This window comes from Tremella mesenterica (genome assembly GCF_000271645.1).
Source record: "Tremella mesenterica DSM 1558 unplaced genomic scaffold TREMEscaffold_7, whole genome shotgun sequence".
Lineage (NCBI taxonomy): Eukaryota > Fungi > Basidiomycota > Tremellomycetes > Tremellales > Tremellaceae > Tremella > Tremella mesenterica.
Window position 1 is genome coordinate 1,174,215 of NW_006711231.1, and position 20,844 is coordinate 1,195,058.

Below are 20,844 nucleotides of genomic sequence, written 5' to 3' on the forward strand. Positions count from 1 at the left end.
AAATATTTCAGATCATTTCAACGTGACTCGGTTTCACTTATTGCCGCCGAAATCCCGAAGTATACGAAGTGTGGCACTCGTCATACGGCCGATCGCCCCCTCCCCTTCACCCCTCCGGCTTCGCTTCTAACTACCACCAGCAAGTCATTCATTTCGTTATGGTGGTAGCTCCACCTTTTGGCTCTGCCTCAGCTTATAGAGATACTTTCCCTTCCCCTCCGCCCAAGAATGTGACCGTACAAGCGGAGACATGTTTCAACTTGGGTCTTTTCAAAGGTAAGCTTAACTCGTGTCTTCTCTCCTCTGTCCTCCCCGATCTTTTCGGACGTCTCTTCATTCAAGTGACAGAGCTGATTCATAGATATGGTCAGACAGTATCGTAAATTAGATGATCAGATTATCGTGAGACTCAACAGAGCTCAGGCAGAAGTGCGAGATCGGACTCGATCTCGTAATTTGGCAGGGAGAGGGCTGAGGAGAATTGAAGGGAATGAGGGGATGTGTGCGGAGATGTGGTCAGAGATGATGTGTGAGTTTTTTCAAAAGCATACTTATCTCCCTACAATCACCTCCATTCGTTCAGTTCCCTTATTCCGGGTTACGGATGTTTTACTTATGTCATGGATTTGAGGTTTCGCTGACATATAGCGGGCTGGGCACATAGACAAACTTTACTTTCATACTGCTTGGAAACCGTCAATGCATCGTTGGAACTACGACGATCTACCATAGGATCATCGTCAGTTAATCACAGGATCAAAGGTAGCCTTCCTGGCTACGGTGGAAGGGGAATGAAAGAAGAAGAAGTCTTGGTGAGTCTCTCTTTCATCCTCAATTGTTAAATTCTTCGTCGAGCTTTCCCAAGATTGGGGATAGCGAGAAACTCACTAATATTCAGGCGGATCAATTAGCCAATGAACATAGTATAGAAGCTATCATTAGGAAACGTACGCACGACGGTATGTCTTTCTTCTCTTCTTTTCTTTTGACCAAACCTCGTATGTGATCAAATCCTGTATGGTCATTCATGTATTCTCGGAGAGTCTACTTTTTCGTCCCCCTGAACCAGTTGATAGATCATCTCGCTGACTACCAGCTTTCCGTTCCCGATGTCCTTTCTTCTCCCCACCGTCAGATCCCATATCAAAAGCATGGTGGGATCTTGCACAATCTGCTGGATCAGGTCGTGGGCCAGATTTACCACCTTCATCTTGATTGGTCCGATCAATCTTATACCATCATTTCTATTCGCTGAACTCGAAGGCGTCAGATTCGAAGCCTCAGCCAGCCTGTTAAACATATCATGGTGTTCCGCGTCAAAAGCAGTCTATGGAGGTTGTACAAGGAAACATTGATTGTATATACACCCATGTTGGGCTTCGGCTCAATGTTTGAGTCTCCAATTGGCGCTTGGTTATACATATATTGAGGCATCATCTGTAAATCATCATGACACACATTATGCATATCTCTGATCATTCACACTGCTCGCAATCAACCTCTCATCACCTACGACCTTTCTCTTATGAAACGACCACCGTGCTACCGCCAGTATCCGAAGTTTGGTCATCACTCCCTGGTTGCGGCCCTGACAGTGGTCTTGTAAATCTCGCAAGCACTCGAGTTTTCCTGCGAAAAGTGTACCATACCGTCAGCTCGGTCAACATTTGAAACCACTGCTGAGCCTCGTTATCATTGTCGAACGTTTGTAATTTGTCAAAAATCCGATTCCCCTCTACACAATCCAATCTCTTTCGTATTAAATCTGACCATTCCTTTATTGCTGTTTCCACATCTTGTGATTGTTTTTCAGGAAAAGATATGTCCCCTTTCCTTATCCCATCCTCTCCCACGATGATCTTTGTGTTCACAGAGACAGCTCGCTTATTCCTCCATTTCACATTTGAATCATCATCAGATCTCAAACTATCTGACGCCTCAGTGCCACTCAGCAGTTTTGTAGATATTCTGACTCTTCCTTCATTTTCATAAGTATGTCCTTCCTGTACGATGTGAAGAGATCTATCGATCCGCTCTCCACTCTTCTCCACCAATAGGGAAAACTCCATTGGATAAATTGTCCATGGCATAGTCTTCGGCCTCAACTAGCATGTAGTCGGCACTGCCCAGTATAGTCATAGGCTTTGTCACTTCACACTTGATTCCGATGGGGTTTCCTGGCTGCTCATGTAGGTTGTAGAGGACACTAACATGTATATGTCTGTTTCTTGGATCCACGTGGTCTGCTGCCCGTGATACGGCTGAACGTATATTTGATAGAAAATCCATGATCTTGTCACCACGTGGTATGTACAAAAGTACGGACAGTGATTGGAATGATAACTTAGGAGCTTGAAATCAACTGGAAATTCCGATGGAAACTCGCGATAATTTGAGATGATCTCTTGGCTGATGATGGGAGTGAAGGTATTAAGATGGGTAGGTTGGAGTGGCAAGAGGAACTCAAAGCTGATATATGAGACAAAAGGGAGCGGAGTAAGAAGTGACTCTGGTACGTCATGGGAATCGCAACTGGCCGTGATACCGGACAGGAAAAGAAGTCCGAGGGGGAAATTCTACTCTGCGCGTCATGATATCGTTATTAATCATTTGACTAAGGAAGTGTGTCTCTAGCAAAGTGTTTTTGGTGAGTTGGTTGTGGATCTCGTTCGGTGTGCAGTTTGGCATCTCTGGTTCAGAAGGATTGTCATGGATGGGGATTGCCAAAACTCCTTGGGATCAATAGTGAGACCGCGCACGTGTTGGAAATAGTACAACCAGCACGGATGCAATCGGGGATTCCCACTTTTGCATAGCTGTTAACAGATTAACAGTCGGAGCCTACCTCTGTGTACGAGGAAGGGACAGCCAAGCAGGGGGAGTGATGCAGGAAAAGTCCGGGGTTCGAGTCCACTCCGAGGTACTTAGCATCCGTACTGCTTGAGGGGGAGTGTTGGAAATAGTACAACCAGCACGGATGCAATCGGGGATTCCCACTTTTGCATAGCTGTTAACAGCACGGAACATCGGGCGGGGAAGGGAGTGAACTTTCCACAACGATACGAAACGGATACTGGTACTCAAGTACTTCACTGTACAAGTATATTGTAGTATACCTACAGAGATAATGTGTGTAGAGACGGATAAGCCTGTCTGGTGATCATGTCTTTCTGACTCACCATTCTCACTCAGCATAATCAATTACCAATCAATCCTGTAGCTTGCACAGTAGATCATGAGGTGGAAGAGAAGGTTATTGTCCGTCATGATCAGGTAACAAGCCCATGATCTTCGAGCTGATCCTCAATTCCGCTCAAAGGATTAGCTTTGGCTACACTTCTTTGTGGTGTGATATAAGGATACTGCATCATGGCCTACAATGCTCCGTTCATGCAAATATCATTTGATGATTTCAGACACTCATTGATCCTATATATGTTGCCATCAATAGCCAATTCATCATATATTCACGGACTCAAATTCCTGCACTCCTGCCTCTTGAACAGCTCTCATGATCACCACAAGTAGACTGGGTCCCATGAGAGATAGCACGGGAACACACATTACCTTCAACCTGAAGAAACCTGATTTGTTACTTCATATGATTGACAGACCTGTCCAGTCTTCAGGAGAAGTGACTGCTTCAATATCCACTGGGGTTAGTGACCAAGAACTTACAGAGTCATTCATGAGTAATTGAACAATCACTTTTGCATAAATTCCATTCTCCAGAAGAGCTTGTTGCCATATCATAGTTGCCCGACTGCAAAGGAAACTGGCCACCTTCTCCTCTCTAACCAGAGAGTTTAAAACCTCTCTACCGGAAGTGTGTGGAGGACATGCCATACTACATTCAAAGACAGATCGGTATTTCTCAATCCATTCATTTGTCTCTTGATCATCTTGAGTTGGAATACCCACTGTAAAGTCAAACTTCCCCTCTGACGTCCTAATTATAGATAGACAAATCTTGATGGTTCTACAAAGTTGCTGTCGAGCTTTTGTGTTCTCTGCCTCCACAAGTGTGGTAAACCCAGGAAGGGCATCTCGAAATTCAATCTTCATTCCGCTCTTTGTTGGAATTTCGTTTTCTATTGCTTGTTTGAAACGATCTTGGAGATTTTGGGTCGTACCAGGGAAAGAACCTCTCTCATATTTCTCACTAAAGAGGGCAATAGACTTTGCCTGTTTCAAGACTGTATCAAGGTCGGACTTCCGTGTTGACCTGTCACTTTCGTTCAGTCCCGTGCTGGGTAAACTGGCACTCATCGCTATGAGACCCTGATTGAAATCTAGTACAAATGAGACATTAGCCCGTATGATTGATCCCATATTATGAATGAAAGTACAAGGATGGACGAAGCGATGTTGAAGTATGATTGAAAGAGATGGAGAGTGAAATGTGTGTGAAAGCTTGGTAGAAGTATTCACAAAACCTGGTTGAATGGAAGAAGAGAAACAAGGGAAGGTTCTCGACGTCATTTTCTCGGATTTTACGGTGGAGAGGATGGCGTGTCAAGGTTACCCTCTCCACCCGTAAATTCCCAAGGGAAGGGATGCAGCAGTTGACGTGTTCTAAAGGGTAAACACACTAGAAGCAGATTCAAAGGCAAAGAATCGACCTGACGCCGAGGAAAAAGTCTGTCTCTGTCATGAAGTTGCTAGTCATGGTAGTAGCCTACTCGTAGTGTTCGAACTCTTCTTACCTGCATCCAAGCTCCCAAAGAACTCACATACTACCAGTCATGGGTGTGAAGTTGGGGCTTGTGATCACGCTACACAAATTTCTGGGGACAGTACCGGCCTGATAAACAAGATTCATTGAACCAAAAGGAATGGTGACCCGGGTAGGATCTCGTTCATTACTCTCCCAGCTCATTCGGTTGCACGGATACAAGCAATACAGTCGCCTCATCATTATGCATCATCATTCCTTCATCATCATGTGTGTAAAGCTTAGTCTCTTATCCTGTTGCTTCACCCCGACTGAGACTCGTCGGGTCTCGTTGTGGTTGCTTCTTTAGTGGTGGATAACAACTGAGGGGATCTCCCTCCATCTTCAATGTAGATACGTTCATCAATCAAAGCCTCTCGAAGGCGAGCTAAGGCAAGGTGTTTTGCAAACGTTTGTGCTTCTTCTCGTGTGCTTTCAGCCCTAAGTGGACTATCCATGTCATACGGAAACTTGTTAGTGATTGCAAATTCTGCCCTGTACGGCTCAAGAAGCGCATCGATGGTAGGATCATCATGGGTACCCAAATTTACTGTTGGTTTCCAAGTACCATCTAGCTGTTTAGTGACCTCTACATCCAGTAAGACCTTGGCCTCATGGCGAGCTAATTTCTGTCTCCGACTGTCAGTGAAACGTGTGAGCTTGTCATGTTGTTCTTTGGACAACACCTTAACATTGAGATCGACTCCAACGGTTGGAGATCCGATGGAGGACAGGAGTTTCTTGAATTTTTCCAAACTTCCCGGGTATTGGGTGGACCATGCTAATTTGGTCCATTTGGGGATAGCTTCAGACGCTAACTTGAAAGTTGGCCGGTCCGAATTGGGATCGGGTATCAGGGTGACGCAGGAAGGATCTTCAAGTGAGTAGAGAAGAAAGAGATCTTTAGTATCCCTGTCAATGGTGTTCATCTTGTGTTGTCTGACTATATGTTAGTCCAAAGGGGATTGAATGTTGAAGGGGTTGTTTTAGAGACTTTATATCCTGTTCACCATGGCTATTAGAAGAGTATATAGCCTTCTCTGGTGGAGACTTGAGAAGAAGAGTATCATCATGGGACTAGATTCCTGCTCCACCCGATTTTTTCTTCCTTTCTCCAGCTTCTTCTTCTCCTTCTTCTCAACACAAACAATCTTCTAGCACCCTTAGTACTCCATCGGTTTTCTTGGAGATGTCATGCCCATAGTGTACAGGGATCACGTCATTACGTATGCTGAGTGGAGCACGACTTAGTGTACGAACTCTCAGCCCCACAGAATGGTGGAGGTAGGGGACAGAAGGCAGAGGTGAGGTGGAGAGTTTGGTGAGAATCACCTAAGTGGGCTTCCATCCCCACTTGTTGGGATGAAACATCATACACATAACCCAGCTCGCCAAATTGTTAGCCGGCAATTGGCCTGGTGTTGAGGGAATGGCAGGTATCTTCACCTGCTGGCCTTAGCAGCTAGAGAGAGGTTGTTCGTAGTCCGTGCGTGTGTACTGTACTGAATAGTCCGTTATTTGCTAACGGCTGATGATGATACAGGGGGGTAAAGTGCATGTAGCAAATCACCATGTCTCTATACTTATTGTATCTGTTAAGTGACGGACGGAAAATGTGATTCTTCAAAGCTGCATGGGGGAATTTGTGACGGACTCAAGACCTGACACATAGAAGGGACTTGTCTCTTCCAACACATCCTTCCTTAAACCAGAAGAAAGCAAAGTCTCAGATTGTAGTTTTCAGACCCTTCCCTTTTTGACCGCTAGAATGGGTTGAATCTTGAGATACCTCACATTGTGAGAACAACTGAAGAGGATATTTAGGGGAAGAGGGCACAATGTATGCGTTACGTGACGGACGGAAGCCGTGACGCTTCGAAGCGTCATGGGGGTCAGCGTGACAGGGGCACTTCCTTCTGCTCCGAATTTGAGTCTCATCAATTATCTTTCTTATTGGTGATTAGCAAAGTCTCAACCAACTCAAGGGAGGATCATTGTCTTCGTCGGCAGGGGGAGCGTTGTCCTCCTGTGGGTCTGAGTATGTTATCAGAACTCATTCCTATCCTTTGTTATTGACAAAGTTGACAGATCAGAAGGAGGAGTATCATCTTCATCCATTGGGGTAGAGAGTGAGACTTCTATAGGAGAAGAAGGATCACCTCTTTCCGTAGCTCAGCATCTATATCATCGGCGACCAAGGCAGGTGACTCACCCTCAGAATCCGGCCCATAATCATTGTCATTGTCTCCACGATTGTCATTCTCTTCTTCTTCATCACTTGAATGATCAACTGGTCTATAGTTACGGCTTTGAGCACTTGACCATGAACCTTAAAAGTCAGTGTTCACAAATGAATGGTGACTCACTTCTTTGAATGGAAGATGACATTTTGAAAGATGGACCAACTATGTGTCTGTGGTATTGGAACGGATTGATGGTTGTTGGTGCTATTGGACTCTCCCATGATTGACATGTATATATCTTCCTAGAGGGGTATCAGCTTTGCCAAGAAAAGTGCTGCCTACCCTTACAGATCAAAGAGTACTTCATAGATCTGAAATTGTCAATGGAAATCAGAAGCAATTTTCAAGCTCTCCATCTCTTCAGCTCCATCTGTCTTCTAGAGGATCCCAGATGATAAGAGATAAGACGGTATGGAGGGATTTGAAATACCAGAGAACGGCAGAGACAACCATGTACTAGAGGGGGGAGACAATCAAAAGATCGGAGCATTAAACCATCATCAAAACAAGCGGTTTGTAGAACAATTCTGGACTCAAATTTCACCATGAATGTGGTCAAAAATGCGCCTCATTGTAGCAGGAGATGAAATCAAAGGGGCAATATACATCCTGAGCCTGTCCAACTCAGTTGTCATTGTACATACAGTCAGTCTTCAGCTACCCAATTATGCATGAGGATCAGGTTCGAGAGATGCACAATTGAATCAAGATGGATTCTTCCATGTATCATGTCTTTGGTCCATCATGGATACCCCCATGACGCTTCAGAGCATCACGGCTTCCATCCTTCACCTAACATATGTATACCATCTTTGAGGCCCAAGTGGACCACGAGTTCACAATATCTCTCACCATGTCTTGAGCGAAGTCTGGTGTCATCTGAGTCAATGAGGAAAGATGGAGATGGAATGTCCCCATGGTCACGGTTGTGTCGTGACATCGACCCATGATGTGGTGATATCAACCTAGGTAAAAGTCATTCCTCTCCCTTCTCCTACAGTCGCTTAGTGATGACGCGTGTGGAATCTACCAGACAAGAGTGATGTCACACAGTTTGGGTAGTGGAAGTCTACAAAATTGAAGGCTCGGGCTTCTTACCTGTCCATCACGTCAATATCCCTCCTAGTTTCCGGATCGTCGAGGGGGAAATCATCTAGGGGATCCAAATGCTGATCCGTGCGTCGCGGAGCAATGATCAGGTTGTTGTCCAAGTCGTATTCGAAGTCTAACACATGCATGCAACACGAATCAGATGAGTCACTGGATCTTCAAAGTTGCAAGAGTTAGATATACTTGTAGCCTCACTGAATGAAAATATGTAGTTCATCATATGCATCACACCTTTTCTAAATTCTCAACAATGACATCCACAACCTTCCTCCCACCAGAAGATCTAATCCCAACATTCCCAACCATAACAACCTCACAACCTTCGATTCCGACAAAGATCAGTCACTATCTGAAACCACGATCGGTTCTTTTTCTCTCATATTCCCGACTTTTGTCTTTTTCCTACCTCCTACACTTCTTGGACTGGTCGGACTTGAAGCTGGTCTTTTTATCGAAACCACCCTATCATCTTCTCCAGTTCGTTCATCAACAAAAGCAGATCTTGATTCCTTTGACAAAACCTCCCCATCATCAGAGTTATAGTCGAGATTATCAACCTTCTCTTTAACGTATCTCTTTCTTTTATCCAACTCCACTTCAAATCCCATTTGCTTTCTTTCTCCCTTGACGTCTGTTCTTCTTTCTTTTCTCCCGTATTCATTTTCTCTTCTTACAATCCCACCACCAGTACTTCTCCTTTTTTCATCATCCCTTCTTTCCTCATGTTCATCATTCTGACCCTCTCCGCCATTTCTCCTCCCTCTCCCATCATCTCTTCTTTCCCCTACACCACCATTCCTCCTTTCCCCTCCTTCATCTCTCGGTCCATTTCTCATCCGATCTTGTAACTCGGAATCTTTACCTTTCCTCAACATATCCCTAATCGACTCATGTCCTTTTGCCATCCCACTACCATCTTTACTCTGAACCAACTTATCCTTAACCCGTGGTTTAGTCCGGGCTCCTTTTGTTCCATTACCCAACCTTGACCTTGATTTTCTATCAGCAAAACGATCGTCATTTGATATTTCCGGATGAATAGAAGATGATCCACCGTCTCTATCTTCATTTCGAAGACGCAAGATATAATCGACGTCCTTTTTCGAATCAGTTTCAAGATCATCGGTCCGTCTATCCGGCAAAATGGAAGATGATCGATCATCTCTGTTCATCTCCGTTTTTCGTCGAAGTTCTTCTATATCTTCATCAGAATCGGGTTCATCTGGTAGAGGAGATGAAGATTGTCGAACGTCTTTCGATCGAGAAACAAGGGGAAAATCTTCTTTTCTGACAGGACGCACCTCTCGGATTTGTTGAACATGGACGTCAGAATGTACGTGTCGTCCTGTTCTGAGAGGGTTGAATTCAGGTGTCGTCAAACTGCTCAAAGGTGATTTCTCTGCTTCATCCATTGAAGGTCGGGCTTGAGGGAGTTTGGGTTGATTATGATTCATCAGACGGAAAGGTGGAGCTGAGAGAACAGGTGATTCTAGTGTTTCACGAATATCTTCTTGTTGGACATCCATACTCTGGTCCAATTCGTCCACCTCATCTTCCTCGTTATCACTACCATAAAGTAATTGTAAGTTCTGAGAATGTTCTCCGTGGGGCGCACTACGACCCAACCTACTTTGTGTGGATGAAGCGTGAATGTGTCCCGACTTGGGTATATACTGCGTGAAGGATAAACGAGGGGGTGGGGATTTCTTCCTTTTAGGCGATACATGAGTATGGATATCGTCGTTCTGCATGACGAAATCTGGGTCTGGCTCTACGCTCGAAGTGGGATGAAACCAGGTTTTCGACTTATCGTCATCGGGATCTACTTCGTCTCTGATCGAGGTCGACGGGGATAGGGAGAGACCGGGTTGAGAGGATGACCCCGCTGTGGGTCCGATACGTCGATCAGGTGATTGACGGTGATGAGGGGTTGACTGACGCGGACGGTTAAGTGAAGGTTGTCTCCCTGAATCAATTGGAGGAAGTGGAACAGAGAAATATCGCGAAGTGGTCGAATCAGATGGAGAATCATGGATCGTGAAAGATCGTTGTGAATCAGAAATGTCGTCCAGAGTCATAGGAACATCATGGGCCGGAGCGGGTTGTTTGCCTTTTACTAACGAAGGATCTATCATGTCATCATCCAGATCCATCGGTCTTTCTTCCGAGGGTGTGTCATTGTGGGATAATCTTCGAAACGGTATATGTTCGTTACCCTGTTTCTGTGGTGATCGGGAACGCTGATGCGATCGTTGCATGTCTTTAGAGAGTGGAGATCGAGATCCGGTCGGCCACGAACCTGGCAAAGACGAATTAGGAATCAATACCTCGTCTTTATCATCAACGTGTTGCGAGTTTTGAGGTGTGGATATATCAATGTCAGAGTTGGTATGTGGATTATCGGACGCGGAGAGTCCTATCTGTGGAGGTTTGGAAAATTCCGGGGAGGCTCGAAGTCTAGTAGTGGGGTTCCCTTCATTGTGAGTCTTCGACGGATCGTTTGAATTTTGAACTTCGGGAACATTGATTTCGTCACTGTGATCCTTGTCTTGGACGTCTTTCGAATCAGAAATGGGGAGAGTGGTAGCTTTTATCCGTCTATATTCATCCGCAAGACTGTTTATGGTGACGACCCAAGTTTGACGTAATTGAAGAGCTTCCGACGCTCGCCAAACGGTTTGTAAAAGGGCGTCCCATTGAGGTCTATCGTCCTTGGAGGCATAAGGGACTCTCCGCTGTGAGTCAGCCACGATCCGAAGGATTCCCTACTAGAACCCTTGCGGTAGCTAGGCGGGAGCATAGGATCATACTTGGACGATGCGGGAGACTTTAGTGAGGGGTCAGAGCATGCAACTGATCACTAATGGAATGTGGAGCGGGGAAGGAAATGTGGAGGGGGGATGAAATACAGGAGAACTTGGAAGAAGGAGGACTCGTGCGAAAAATGGGAGGTATCCAATATGGAGGTGACGGAAATGATCACCAACCTGTATGAAAGACAAAACCTCTTGTGGTCGAGATAAAAGTTGTTCGGCATAATGAACGAGATACAACCCACAATCCGATGAATTCGGCTGAAGAGGGACCTATTGATAAGCCGCCACACCTGAAGTACCTTACACTTCGAACAGCCGACACATGCAAAACAAGGAACTCTTTTCAACTACACAGATCAAACCGCGTAGAAACAGAAAAGAAAACCGTCTTGTGAGATCGAATAGAAGAAAGAGACGTGAGAGGCTCAGAGACAATTGTGAGAAACTGAGTGTCACTCACACTAGCTTCAAGATACTGAGCCGACTTGATCGGTACACGACCATCTTTGACCTTGTCAAGAGCTTCAAACTTCAACCATTCGGTAAGACACGTTCCGACGGCTTTGTGAGCTCCACCGAGAGAATCAAATGTCAATATCCAAGTTCTGGCCATTAGTCTGATTGACTTTTTGTCTCCCCCTCAACCTCACTGACCTCCCACCGTCAACTCCGCTCCATCACTTCTTACCCATTTTCTGACTTCGTCTCATTCGCTCGGTCTTCATGCGAGCATTTTTGACCCACACACTTCTACCCGAACTAAGAGCTATGCCCACTGGCCTCAACGACGCCAGTGGGGAAAGAGGTCATGTACTTCCATGAATCAGAGGAAGAGGTCGGGATGATGGACCACTATATCAGAGTAAAGGGAAAATTTGACTCACCCCTCTCCACCCCATACATCATAATCTTCCAACTGCTTCTTCTTCCCAGGGGAAACTTCTGCTTTCTCCTTGACAACCTCTTTCACCAATTCATTCTGCATTTTCACAAAAGTCAAAACTGACGTCTTTATAGGTTGACCCCAAGCCTCATCCGTCTCTGAAGAATTATCATCTATCGACATGTTCTGTACTCCCTTGGACACTTGATCATCCTGGACAAAAGAAGTTTCGCCGTCGTTCGGCTCACTGATAACATCTATAGGATCAATCGATTGCCTAGATATATCCGCGTCATTAGGGGTATCCGTGCCATTGGGAGATTCCGTGACATTGAGAATCTCAAGATCGTCTTCGTCTTGTTGTTTAATGATGGACGATCGGGAATCTGGGATATCACTCGTTGGGCGTCTGTCTGGTGTAGTAGGTGCTAGAGAACCGGTGACAGGACGGTTTGGGATCGGTGGAGGATCAGGATCTGGATTGGGGTTGGAGTCGGGAATACCTAGGATCCCACTAGGGTTATATATGACGGCGAAGTACCAGTGAAAGCTACGTGTCAGAAATCAAGTGACAAGTATACCCGAATGGGCAGAAAAGACTAAGAGGAAGTAGAATCAAAGGAAGCGAAAAGGAATGTCTAGGATGGAAAGGGCGATCTTGTCAAGGATTATGAGCGACAAGAACGTACTGCTCGTTTATGGGCACAACGATGAATTTCTTTTCGAACAAATTCTTCCCTTTGGTCCATTTCCTAACATTGTCATAAGCGGGCCATGAATCTCCATCACGTTTATTCCTATCCGTCAGTCAATCACTTTGAAACCATCGAAAGATATACTTACCTGCCCTTGGCAGATATCTTGTTGTAAAAGAAAGAGTTGAATAAATGAATATTCTCACTTTGTCCAGGTGGTAAATTACTGATGGCATGTCTGCTCATCAACAACACCATTCGCCTATACTAAACTCACCTCAAGCCAAAATCGACAAGGATATCATTAAGGAATTCATGAGCTTCAATTCGCCATCGATCACCTTTGGTGATACTCAGATCGGATCGTCCCGTCAGAGGATACGCAAATAACCTGGAAAGATTAGCCAAAGTGAATTGATCAAAGTCGAGGAATTGATTCACTCTTCGTTCCTATCAGCAGGCAAGGGTAAGAATTGTTCCGGTGCCACTGGACTATTCCGATTGCTATTGGTAACTCCTTGACCGGATATCCGATTGCTCCTTCGACGAGGCATGGATTCAGAGATGGAACTACCGTCAACGATGACCAGAATACCGTGAAAGGAGTGATACATACAAAGCGAGAGTGGTTTGATTATTCTCGACCTCGGGCTTCCTTTTCGTCGTTGCTCTCGGTCTCGAAGGTCCAGCGTCTGTATTACTATCCAATGATGGTCGTCGACGTTTAGGTTCTCTTTGTACATCACTGGAGAGGTGGGCTGTTCGATTATTCTGAGTTGCGGAAATGTTGAATGTCTTCTTTTGGGGTTTTTCAGAGTTCCATGCTCTTGATATCAATTCCTGGAATGGCTCCCAGGTGCTGAGATCAGCTGATGATCAGACATAGGTCACTTACGATGCAGTCAAACATTGTCCATCTCCTTTACTGATGATTTCTGCAAATCTCTCAATGGCAGTCACCGATTCTGAACCAGGTTGTAATTGTAATAATACATCGTGATCGCCACTCATAACCTCTGTTCAAAGTTATTTCATGCTCAGTAATTCAACTTGCTATGAAACTCACTATGATGATCGGGGATCATATTCTCGAGAGCTTTAAGATCTGCGAAATCCTGGATTTTCGCCGTGAGAAAAATCACAGGGTGGCCCGCTTCTGGGCAAACCTGTATATCTGTTCAGCGCGATTGAAGCTATGCGATCTGATGGAGAAACTTACATTGGGTGCTCCAGATATTATCTTGAAGGGTATGTTGACGATATGAGTGCGAGATTTGTTGAATAATGCTACCGCGTCGTTTCTCAACAGCATCCCAGTCACATCCAATCGAGCGTTGTCACACGTCGCACGGACGATCTTGACCTCCAATGATAAGTTCGACGATGGTATAGCTGCAGATTTGACAAGCGACGTAGAAGCGGTATTATGAAATTTGGGACCGGCTTTTGTCCCCTTTGAAATCTGCTTCGTTTCCTGTAAATCAACTTCCACCTTCAATTCACTGTGAATGGACTCACTGGAATAGTCCCATCTTTTTTCATCATGATTTTTGGCCTTCGACCCAACTCCACTCCAGGTATCTTGTTGGATGATCGAACCACTGGTCTCAAATTCTGTGTCTCAACCGGTCTCCGATCTATATCCCAGGCCTCATCGGGATTCTCCACTGGTTCCGATACTTCCGAATTCTCTCTACTCCGCACGAGTGAAACACTATCAACATCGCTGATTCTTTTAACTGGGCTGATACTTGTTTCACTCGTTCTTCCTTTCTCACCATTCTTCTTCGCATGAGAGCCGAAACCACCTCTTCCACGCGAAGTAGGATGACGAGATGGTCCAGCTTCTGGTTCATCGTCGATTTCTACGTACCGTTCTCCAGAAGGTTTACGGGAGTGATTCGTGGTAATTTGAGGAGGTAGCTTGGAGGTTCGAGAAGAGGCGGTACCATTGGGATGTTGTGATCTTCGTTGTTCAGATACACCATGGAAAATCTCGTTTGCTGTCCGTTGGTTCGTAAGTGTGTTACGGCCAGGTGCGTACGGTGCATCCGTTGATTTTCTCCCTGAGGCCTGAGATGTTAACATGACCCTCAAATATACCGAGAATGATTGATGTAGACCTACTCGTGGTTTCTTCTCTATATCCTGTATTCTCCTTTGCGACCCAGGAGTGTAATGACCATTTTCCAAAAAGGTACTGATTACATCAGTTTTCAGTGTTTGAAGTATTAAGAACTCACACTTCTGATTCGTCCGACTTTCTTGGTGCACCACGTGCAGATCTCAGACCTCCATGCACTTGTTCACCTTCCATCCTCCGCATGTAAGAGGGTATAGCACCCACGTTGAGAGAAGTGAGCGGGTGTCGGAGTATCGAATGAGTAAGATTTATAGGTTCGATCGAGGGTATCTGTCGTGGTTGTTTGGGATCAGAAGGTAAGCTTCTAGTGTCAGCTAGTGATTCTCGGCATGAAAGATGAGCTTACTCGGGGTCATAAGATTTGTTTAAAGAGTTCAAGAAGTCGTATCTGGGTTTAGGCATGGGCACCCCCCTATAAGAGGTCCCCTGTCGATATGTCGCACCGTTTGTCACCAATCAAAGGAGAGATCTGGCAAGTTCAATCTCTTATCAATAGTTCCCGATAGTGAGAATGCAGCTGATAGGTTGATATGAGATGAGAAGTAGATAGTGAGAGAGAGGATGAGGAGTGTATAGTGAGAGATGACGCGAAATGGGTGGATAGAGGAGCGGGATCAAATATTTACCATACGACGGCTAACCTCTTTCATACTCAAAAACTGCATACTTTCCTACCTGTCATACATCACCAACAAGCTATCATAGGGAAGGATGAGATGAGTAAGGATGAGGAGAAGCAAAGTACAGATAGTCAATCATGGCCACAAGCTACAAATTACGATTTTACATCATTACCGCGGGAGATATCTTCCTTACCTGGGAACCGTCTATCCGGCAATGAAGACAACTTTTTCAGGAGTGCAAAGTGGTATGTTCTCCGTCTCACTACCTTGCTCTACCATGAACCCTCCTTTTCATATGATACCTCGAGTATGGTGCTCACGAACAGGTGCTCTGACGGGTCGGCCATCTTGACAACTGCTGAAGATCGAACCGTACGGATCATACCCACGTCAGTCGTCTTAACTTACTCCTGGCTGATCTGATTCCTCAACTTACACATGACTGAGTTGACTTTCAGTCCCGGAGAAGAAAGGATCCTAGGCGAGATAAAACACATCCCTCAACCTGATGCCGTGTTGGGTGCGATATGGTACCCCTCAGCTTCTTCTCTCACACCGGAGACATATTGTTTCACGGTTTCCGTTCGAGACACACCAGTTCGGTTGGTGGATGCTACAACGGGATTGGTGAGTTTCTCGTAGGTACCATAGGAGTGAAACTGAAAGAATAGGTAAGAGCGAGTTATCCCATTGTGGATCATCGAGAACAATTCGTGGGACCTCACTCTATGGCTTTTAATACCTCGGCGACAAAGTGAGTTGGTCATTGTCCCTCAACTTTCTTTTCCATCTGTTGATTCAATTCCAACCATTTACTTCGCACGTATATTCTAACTCATACTGTAATCATCTTGTGACAGGTCAAGATCTTTCGTCGGCTCTATTTACTCCAATGATATTTCCATCTAAAGAATCAAGTTGTGTGAAGACGCCCACCTCATCGAGCAAATCATGATTGTGGAGTTGAAAGGCAGAGATGTGAACGGGAAGATAATGAGTATAGATTATATTGCGGTTTTCAAAACGCCATAGAAGTGTTCGACGTCGCTATGCCAGGATACGATACTTCCGACCGGATCAAGACCAGCTTCAATAAGAAAGACCCTGGCGCTCAGAGGGGTGAGTCGACTTGCTCTTCACATTAAACTCCACATCGTCACTCCACAAATTTCCCTCCTTGACGTACACCCCATCTTAAACCCATAGATCTGCTGAGAGACTTACATCTGGTAAGCTACCATTGTGTCTTGACCAAATAGCTGAGATCAGGTATCATCTCCGCTCTTGGGTTCAGCTACGATTATTCAGGTGTATATTCCGCTGGATCATACGATGGGACAGTATCGATATATGACGAAGATGTTAATACTCCTGTTTTACATTTAGAAGGTGTTGAAGGTGGTGGAGTGACTCAAGTGGGTTTGTCCTTCTTTCCTTCTTTCCTTCTTTCCTTCCTTCCTTCTTTCCTTCTTTCCTTCTTTCCTTCTTTCCTTCTATCCTCGTATCCCTTCCACCTCATATCATACCCGTCTACCCCCAATGATGACGCATTCCGTGCAACAATTGATACCATTCTCCTTGATTCGTAATCAAAAACATCCCCTCTTACTCGGAAAACTCTGACAAGAGATTCACAGAGAGTTCCAAGATTACCATCATGAGATCTTTTCACAGTGAGCGTGTAATGAGGATGAAGCAGATAAGATACTGTGGAGATACATCCTGACAATCAGACAACATTCCATCCTCTTTCTTCTCAAATACTATTCGTAGCTTCACGCAGATCAACCGCCATACAAATATTTGATCTTCGGAATCCTCTAAAACCAATCTTATCACTCCCCCGAATGGGAAATACCAACCAACGTCTTAATTTCGATGTCGATCCTTGGGGTAGGTATTTGATAGCTGGTGATGAAAATGGGTTTGTCAAAGTTTGGGATATTTCTCAAGGTGGGAATGAAGTGACTCTATTCGAAGAGAAATTACATGATGGTGAGTTAGTTTGACTTTTCTCATTGCTTCCTCACTCCTGATGATCATGAGACAAAGTAAATATTGCAATAATGCTAGGATCCCGAACTATGAACCCTTTCCTCGGTGTTGTTATCGTTCCCTCCCCCGTATGACATCATTCTGCCTTCAATTCTGTTTTCCCATATGTCTCCTCATCGTCTGCTCTTTCAGTATCATTTCATCCAAATCAGTCATCGGGGTTCTATTTTGATTTCCCTGGATGACCTTCCATGTTTCTACGTACCTGATAATGTCTACCCTTCACTTCTCTCGACCTCATCAATGACAACAAACCATCACCTGTCTTATAATCTGACCAATTCAAACATACCATCTTCACCTAATCTCTTCTTCGCTTCACTCCGTTAATCAAGTCCATGTCTATTGTGCATAAACAAACCTATGTCCATTGTGCATAATCAAGGCCCTTGTCCATTGTGCATCCACTCTCCTCTTTTCAGCAAGGAAAGAAGATCAAAAGAGAAAGAAACAGACTAACACTCAGCTCCAATCCCTTCAACACAATTACATCCTTTCTTCCCTCGTCTTCTCACTATCTCAGGTACCAGACGTTGTCCAACTTCCACTTCTTTCCCCTCAACCTCAACCTTAAATTCAACCAACTCCGACTCCGACTCCGACTCCGATTCCGACTTACCCGACTCCGACTCACCCGACTCTTCTCATTATATTTCCGACTCCGACTCCGACTCGGACTCTGACTCTGACTCTGGTTCGGACCGCAATTCGAACTACAAGACAAAATCAAAATCAAGACCAAACCCAACCTTCCACTCTATATCCGAAATAGATTCCCTTTCATCCGATCCTATACGTTCAACCCACTCCCCGGTCAAATCTCTCAACAGGTTGTATCAACCTTCAACCAAGCATGACTCTCTCCCTAAAGAAACGATGATCACCAACCCGGACAATGAGACCAGCTCATCGGACTTGTTACATGGTACCAGGAGTCACACCGTGGATTTACAAAGTGATGGTGTCGACTATGGACACAAAGGGGTAAACGCACGGATGGAGAAGAAAAGAAGAGATAATGTCAGATTGAAAATTTGGTCTTTGGACTCTCAATGTTGATGAATCCTCTTTACATTTAATCCAAATCCATTTATTCATGTCAAAGGTAAAATCTGTCTAGGTAGAACCTGTCTAGGTAGAACCTGTCTAGGTAGAACCTGTCTAGGTAAAATCTGTCAGGTCATTTCAATCATCTTTTCTATACCCTGACCACTTTCAAAGTCAGGATCGGTCGGGATTATGAATATGAAATTCTTCTTTCCATCGTCATCCTTTCCGAATGCTTTGATGGCTTGAATGAACAGTTACGTTATCCAAAAGCTTTCAACAATACTTGATCACACTCTCGACTTATGGAAAATCTCTTCTCGCTTAAATATAACTAGAAATGTACGTTGAATCCATCCTGACTTAAATCTTACTATACCAAGTATATATATAAACCCAATTATCGATGGAATAAACCATTAGAGTGATTATAGTATAGTATAGTACTCTCTGGTATTCGTATTCCATGTATGGTACATGTGGTAATGATAACCTGACTATCTATCTGTAGATTAATCAAAAAGAATCATCATAACCGTGTTCCCCACTCCACCAGTAGATATATGTACTCGTACTTGTATAATCAAAAACAAAGTAAGTTCATCACTTCATGAATCATCCATAAACTGTATGTAAAATGTAAAGATGTATTGATATACATCAAACAGATTGTCAAACGAAAACAAAATAATAATAATCGATAAACATATCAACTCATCCCATATATCCTCCAAATCGCCCATAAACCAATCAAAGAAACTAAAATCATACTACCGCTAAAACGTATCAACCAATCACCTAATTCATCATGTAAATCTTTCATCTCTTTAACTTCTTCACATACTTTTTCCAACTTTTCACCTAGGATGGTAATGTCGAATTGTTTAGAATGAGATTTAGCTGAATATTTCAAAGATGTACGGGTTGAAGGTGATAATGATATTAAATAAAGTAAAGCTTTTGACCAGATTTCAGGATTGGGTGGTATTAAAAACCCTGTTCCTTTTACTCTTTCTTCTTCTTCTTCTTCTTCTCTCTTCCTTGTATTTTTAGCTCCCTCTATATCTTTTATATCCTTTTTTCTCTGATCTACTACCCCTTTTGTGTTTTTGGTGTTATCTATCATTCCTTTTGCTTCATCTTGTAATACTTTCGTTTGACCTTCCCAACTATCTGGATCCTCAACCGTTCGTATGGTATCGTTATCATGTTCTGAATCTTCACCTTTCAATTCTTCGAATGAGTCAAGTTGTAGGGTTGTGTTCATGACAGGTGTTTTGGAGGATGTTCCGGAAAGTTGGATGGGGAAAAAAGACATGTTTAAATTGATAACAGTCTCTTTAGGTCCACCGGAATCCACACAGATGATAGGTACCCCACATGCCATAGCTTCAAGTGGTACAATACCGAAATGTTCGTTGGAAGGTGTGTATAATAATGCCAAGGTATTTGGGGAATTGAGTAGGTAAGTTCGTTGGGAGGTCGTAAAGTTGAGTAAGAAGATTATTTGAGATTTGGATGATTGAGGATTAGGTTGAGAGGTTGAGTTGGATGAATTCGGATTAGTTCGAGAGGTTGCGTCGGATGAAAGATTGGGTTGAGAGGTTGAGTTGGATGAGAGATTGGGTTGGAAAGTCGAATCGGAAGAAAGAACAGAATAATTCAATCGTAGATTATCGCATAGTGTTTTCAAAGAAGCAAGCGTTTCACGATTATCAAAAAGAGAAGGATCGTAACCTCCTTTATTATCAGCCCAACTCATTGAAAAACCTAATATATCCCTCAGATATCTTGGAATCTCTTCATCAACTGATGGAAGTGTCCTTTACATGATTGGATTTTGACGATAAATAGGATCGGTAAAGTTCTCATCGACAAGTGAGTAGGATGTGATATATCATACAGGGAATAGGGTAGGAATGACCCCATAACAGGTATGGAGAGAGATGATGAGTTGTAGCCTGATAAGATATGGAAAAAGAATATGGAAAAGACATACCAGCAATCACCAATCGCAACGAGTTGAATGTATCCGATGAGAGAAGATGATCATCTCGAAGTTTGGCAAATGATTTAATAGCTAAAGCAACGTTTTTCTTAGCTTCGAATCTGTTTAAAGAGATGAAAGTCGGTCGAGAGCTGTTCATCAACCTCAACTTTCGTTTCTTATCTCCCTTCCTGAACTTTCCAAAAGAGATATACGGATGAAAGAAGAGCTTGACATCTCTCATGACTCTTTACAAACTGTCCAATAGATATACGCGGATCAAAAAGAGTTTGACATATTGAGCTTCGGAGAATTCTCCACCATGAAGATGCGTTTCAGATAAGACTTCGAAACGATGAGACTTGGTTTATAAACTTCACTGGCAGCTAACAAACAAACCAGCACGGTGTCCCAGCCAAATTGGTTTTGTACCGTTCAGGTTTTCATGTCAGATGCAAGTATGATACCCAGATGAAGATAAGGTTGAAAGGAAAGTCCAACATATCAAACTTCGATAAACTATTCAAT

The 20,844-nt window shown here is 44.0% G+C and overlaps 6 protein-coding genes across 6 annotated transcripts; 2 read left to right on the plus strand and 4 right to left on the minus strand.

The window, feature by feature from the left end:
• Positions 1-158: 158 nt before the first annotated feature.
• TREMEDRAFT_69217 (uncharacterized protein) lies at positions 159-1,215 on the plus strand (the record flags this gene model as incomplete). The annotated part of the gene is made up of 6 exons (XM_007005539.1): positions 159-276; positions 362-529; positions 649-739; positions 788-812; positions 899-959; positions 1,097-1,215. 6 exons carry the CDS (start codon positions 159-161, stop codon positions 1,213-1,215), a joined length of 582 nt encoding a protein of 193 aa, XP_007005601.1.
• A 2,159-nt stretch (positions 1,216-3,374) lies between these two features.
• TREMEDRAFT_63310 (uncharacterized protein) lies at positions 3,375-4,332 on the minus strand (the record flags this gene model as incomplete). The annotated part of the gene is made up of 3 exons (XM_007005455.1): positions 3,375-3,429; positions 3,476-3,584; positions 3,615-4,332. The coding sequence occupies 3 exons, from the start codon at positions 4,330-4,332 to the stop codon at positions 3,375-3,377; spliced, it is 882 nt and encodes a 293-aa protein (XP_007005517.1).
• A 645-nt stretch (positions 4,333-4,977) lies between these two features.
• Positions 4,978-5,643, minus strand: TREMEDRAFT_63311 (uncharacterized protein; the record flags this gene model as incomplete). The annotated part of the gene is made up of 1 exon (XM_007005456.1): positions 4,978-5,643. The coding sequence occupies one exon, from the start codon at positions 5,641-5,643 to the stop codon at positions 4,978-4,980; it is 666 nt and encodes a 221-aa protein (XP_007005518.1).
• Positions 5,644-8,273: 2,630 nt separating this feature from the next.
• Positions 8,274-8,694, minus strand: TREMEDRAFT_57230 (uncharacterized protein; the record flags this gene model as incomplete). The annotated part of the gene is made up of 1 exon (XM_007005331.1): positions 8,274-8,694. A coding segment is annotated over exon 1 (266 nt), but the record flags the coding sequence as incomplete, so codon positions are not given.
• Positions 8,695-15,318: 6,624 nt separating this feature from the next.
• TREMEDRAFT_39696 (uncharacterized protein) lies at positions 15,319-18,549 on the plus strand (the record flags this gene model as incomplete). Its single annotated transcript, XM_007005290.1, has 8 exons — positions 15,319-15,472; positions 15,554-15,616; positions 15,686-15,854; positions 15,899-15,981; positions 16,231-16,346; positions 16,497-16,642; positions 16,961-17,222; positions 17,749-18,549. Coding segments are annotated over 8 exons (1,586 nt in total), but the record flags the coding sequence as incomplete, so codon positions are not given.
• Positions 18,550-18,970: 421 nt separating this feature from the next.
• Positions 18,971-20,560, minus strand: TREMEDRAFT_74186 (uncharacterized protein; the record flags this gene model as incomplete). The annotated part of the gene is made up of 2 exons (XM_007005540.1): positions 18,971-20,138; positions 20,329-20,560. The coding sequence occupies 2 exons, from the start codon at positions 20,558-20,560 to the stop codon at positions 19,039-19,041; spliced, it is 1,332 nt and encodes a 443-aa protein (XP_007005602.1). The 3' UTR covers positions 18,971-19,038.
• Between the last annotated feature and the right edge of the window lie 284 nt (positions 20,561-20,844).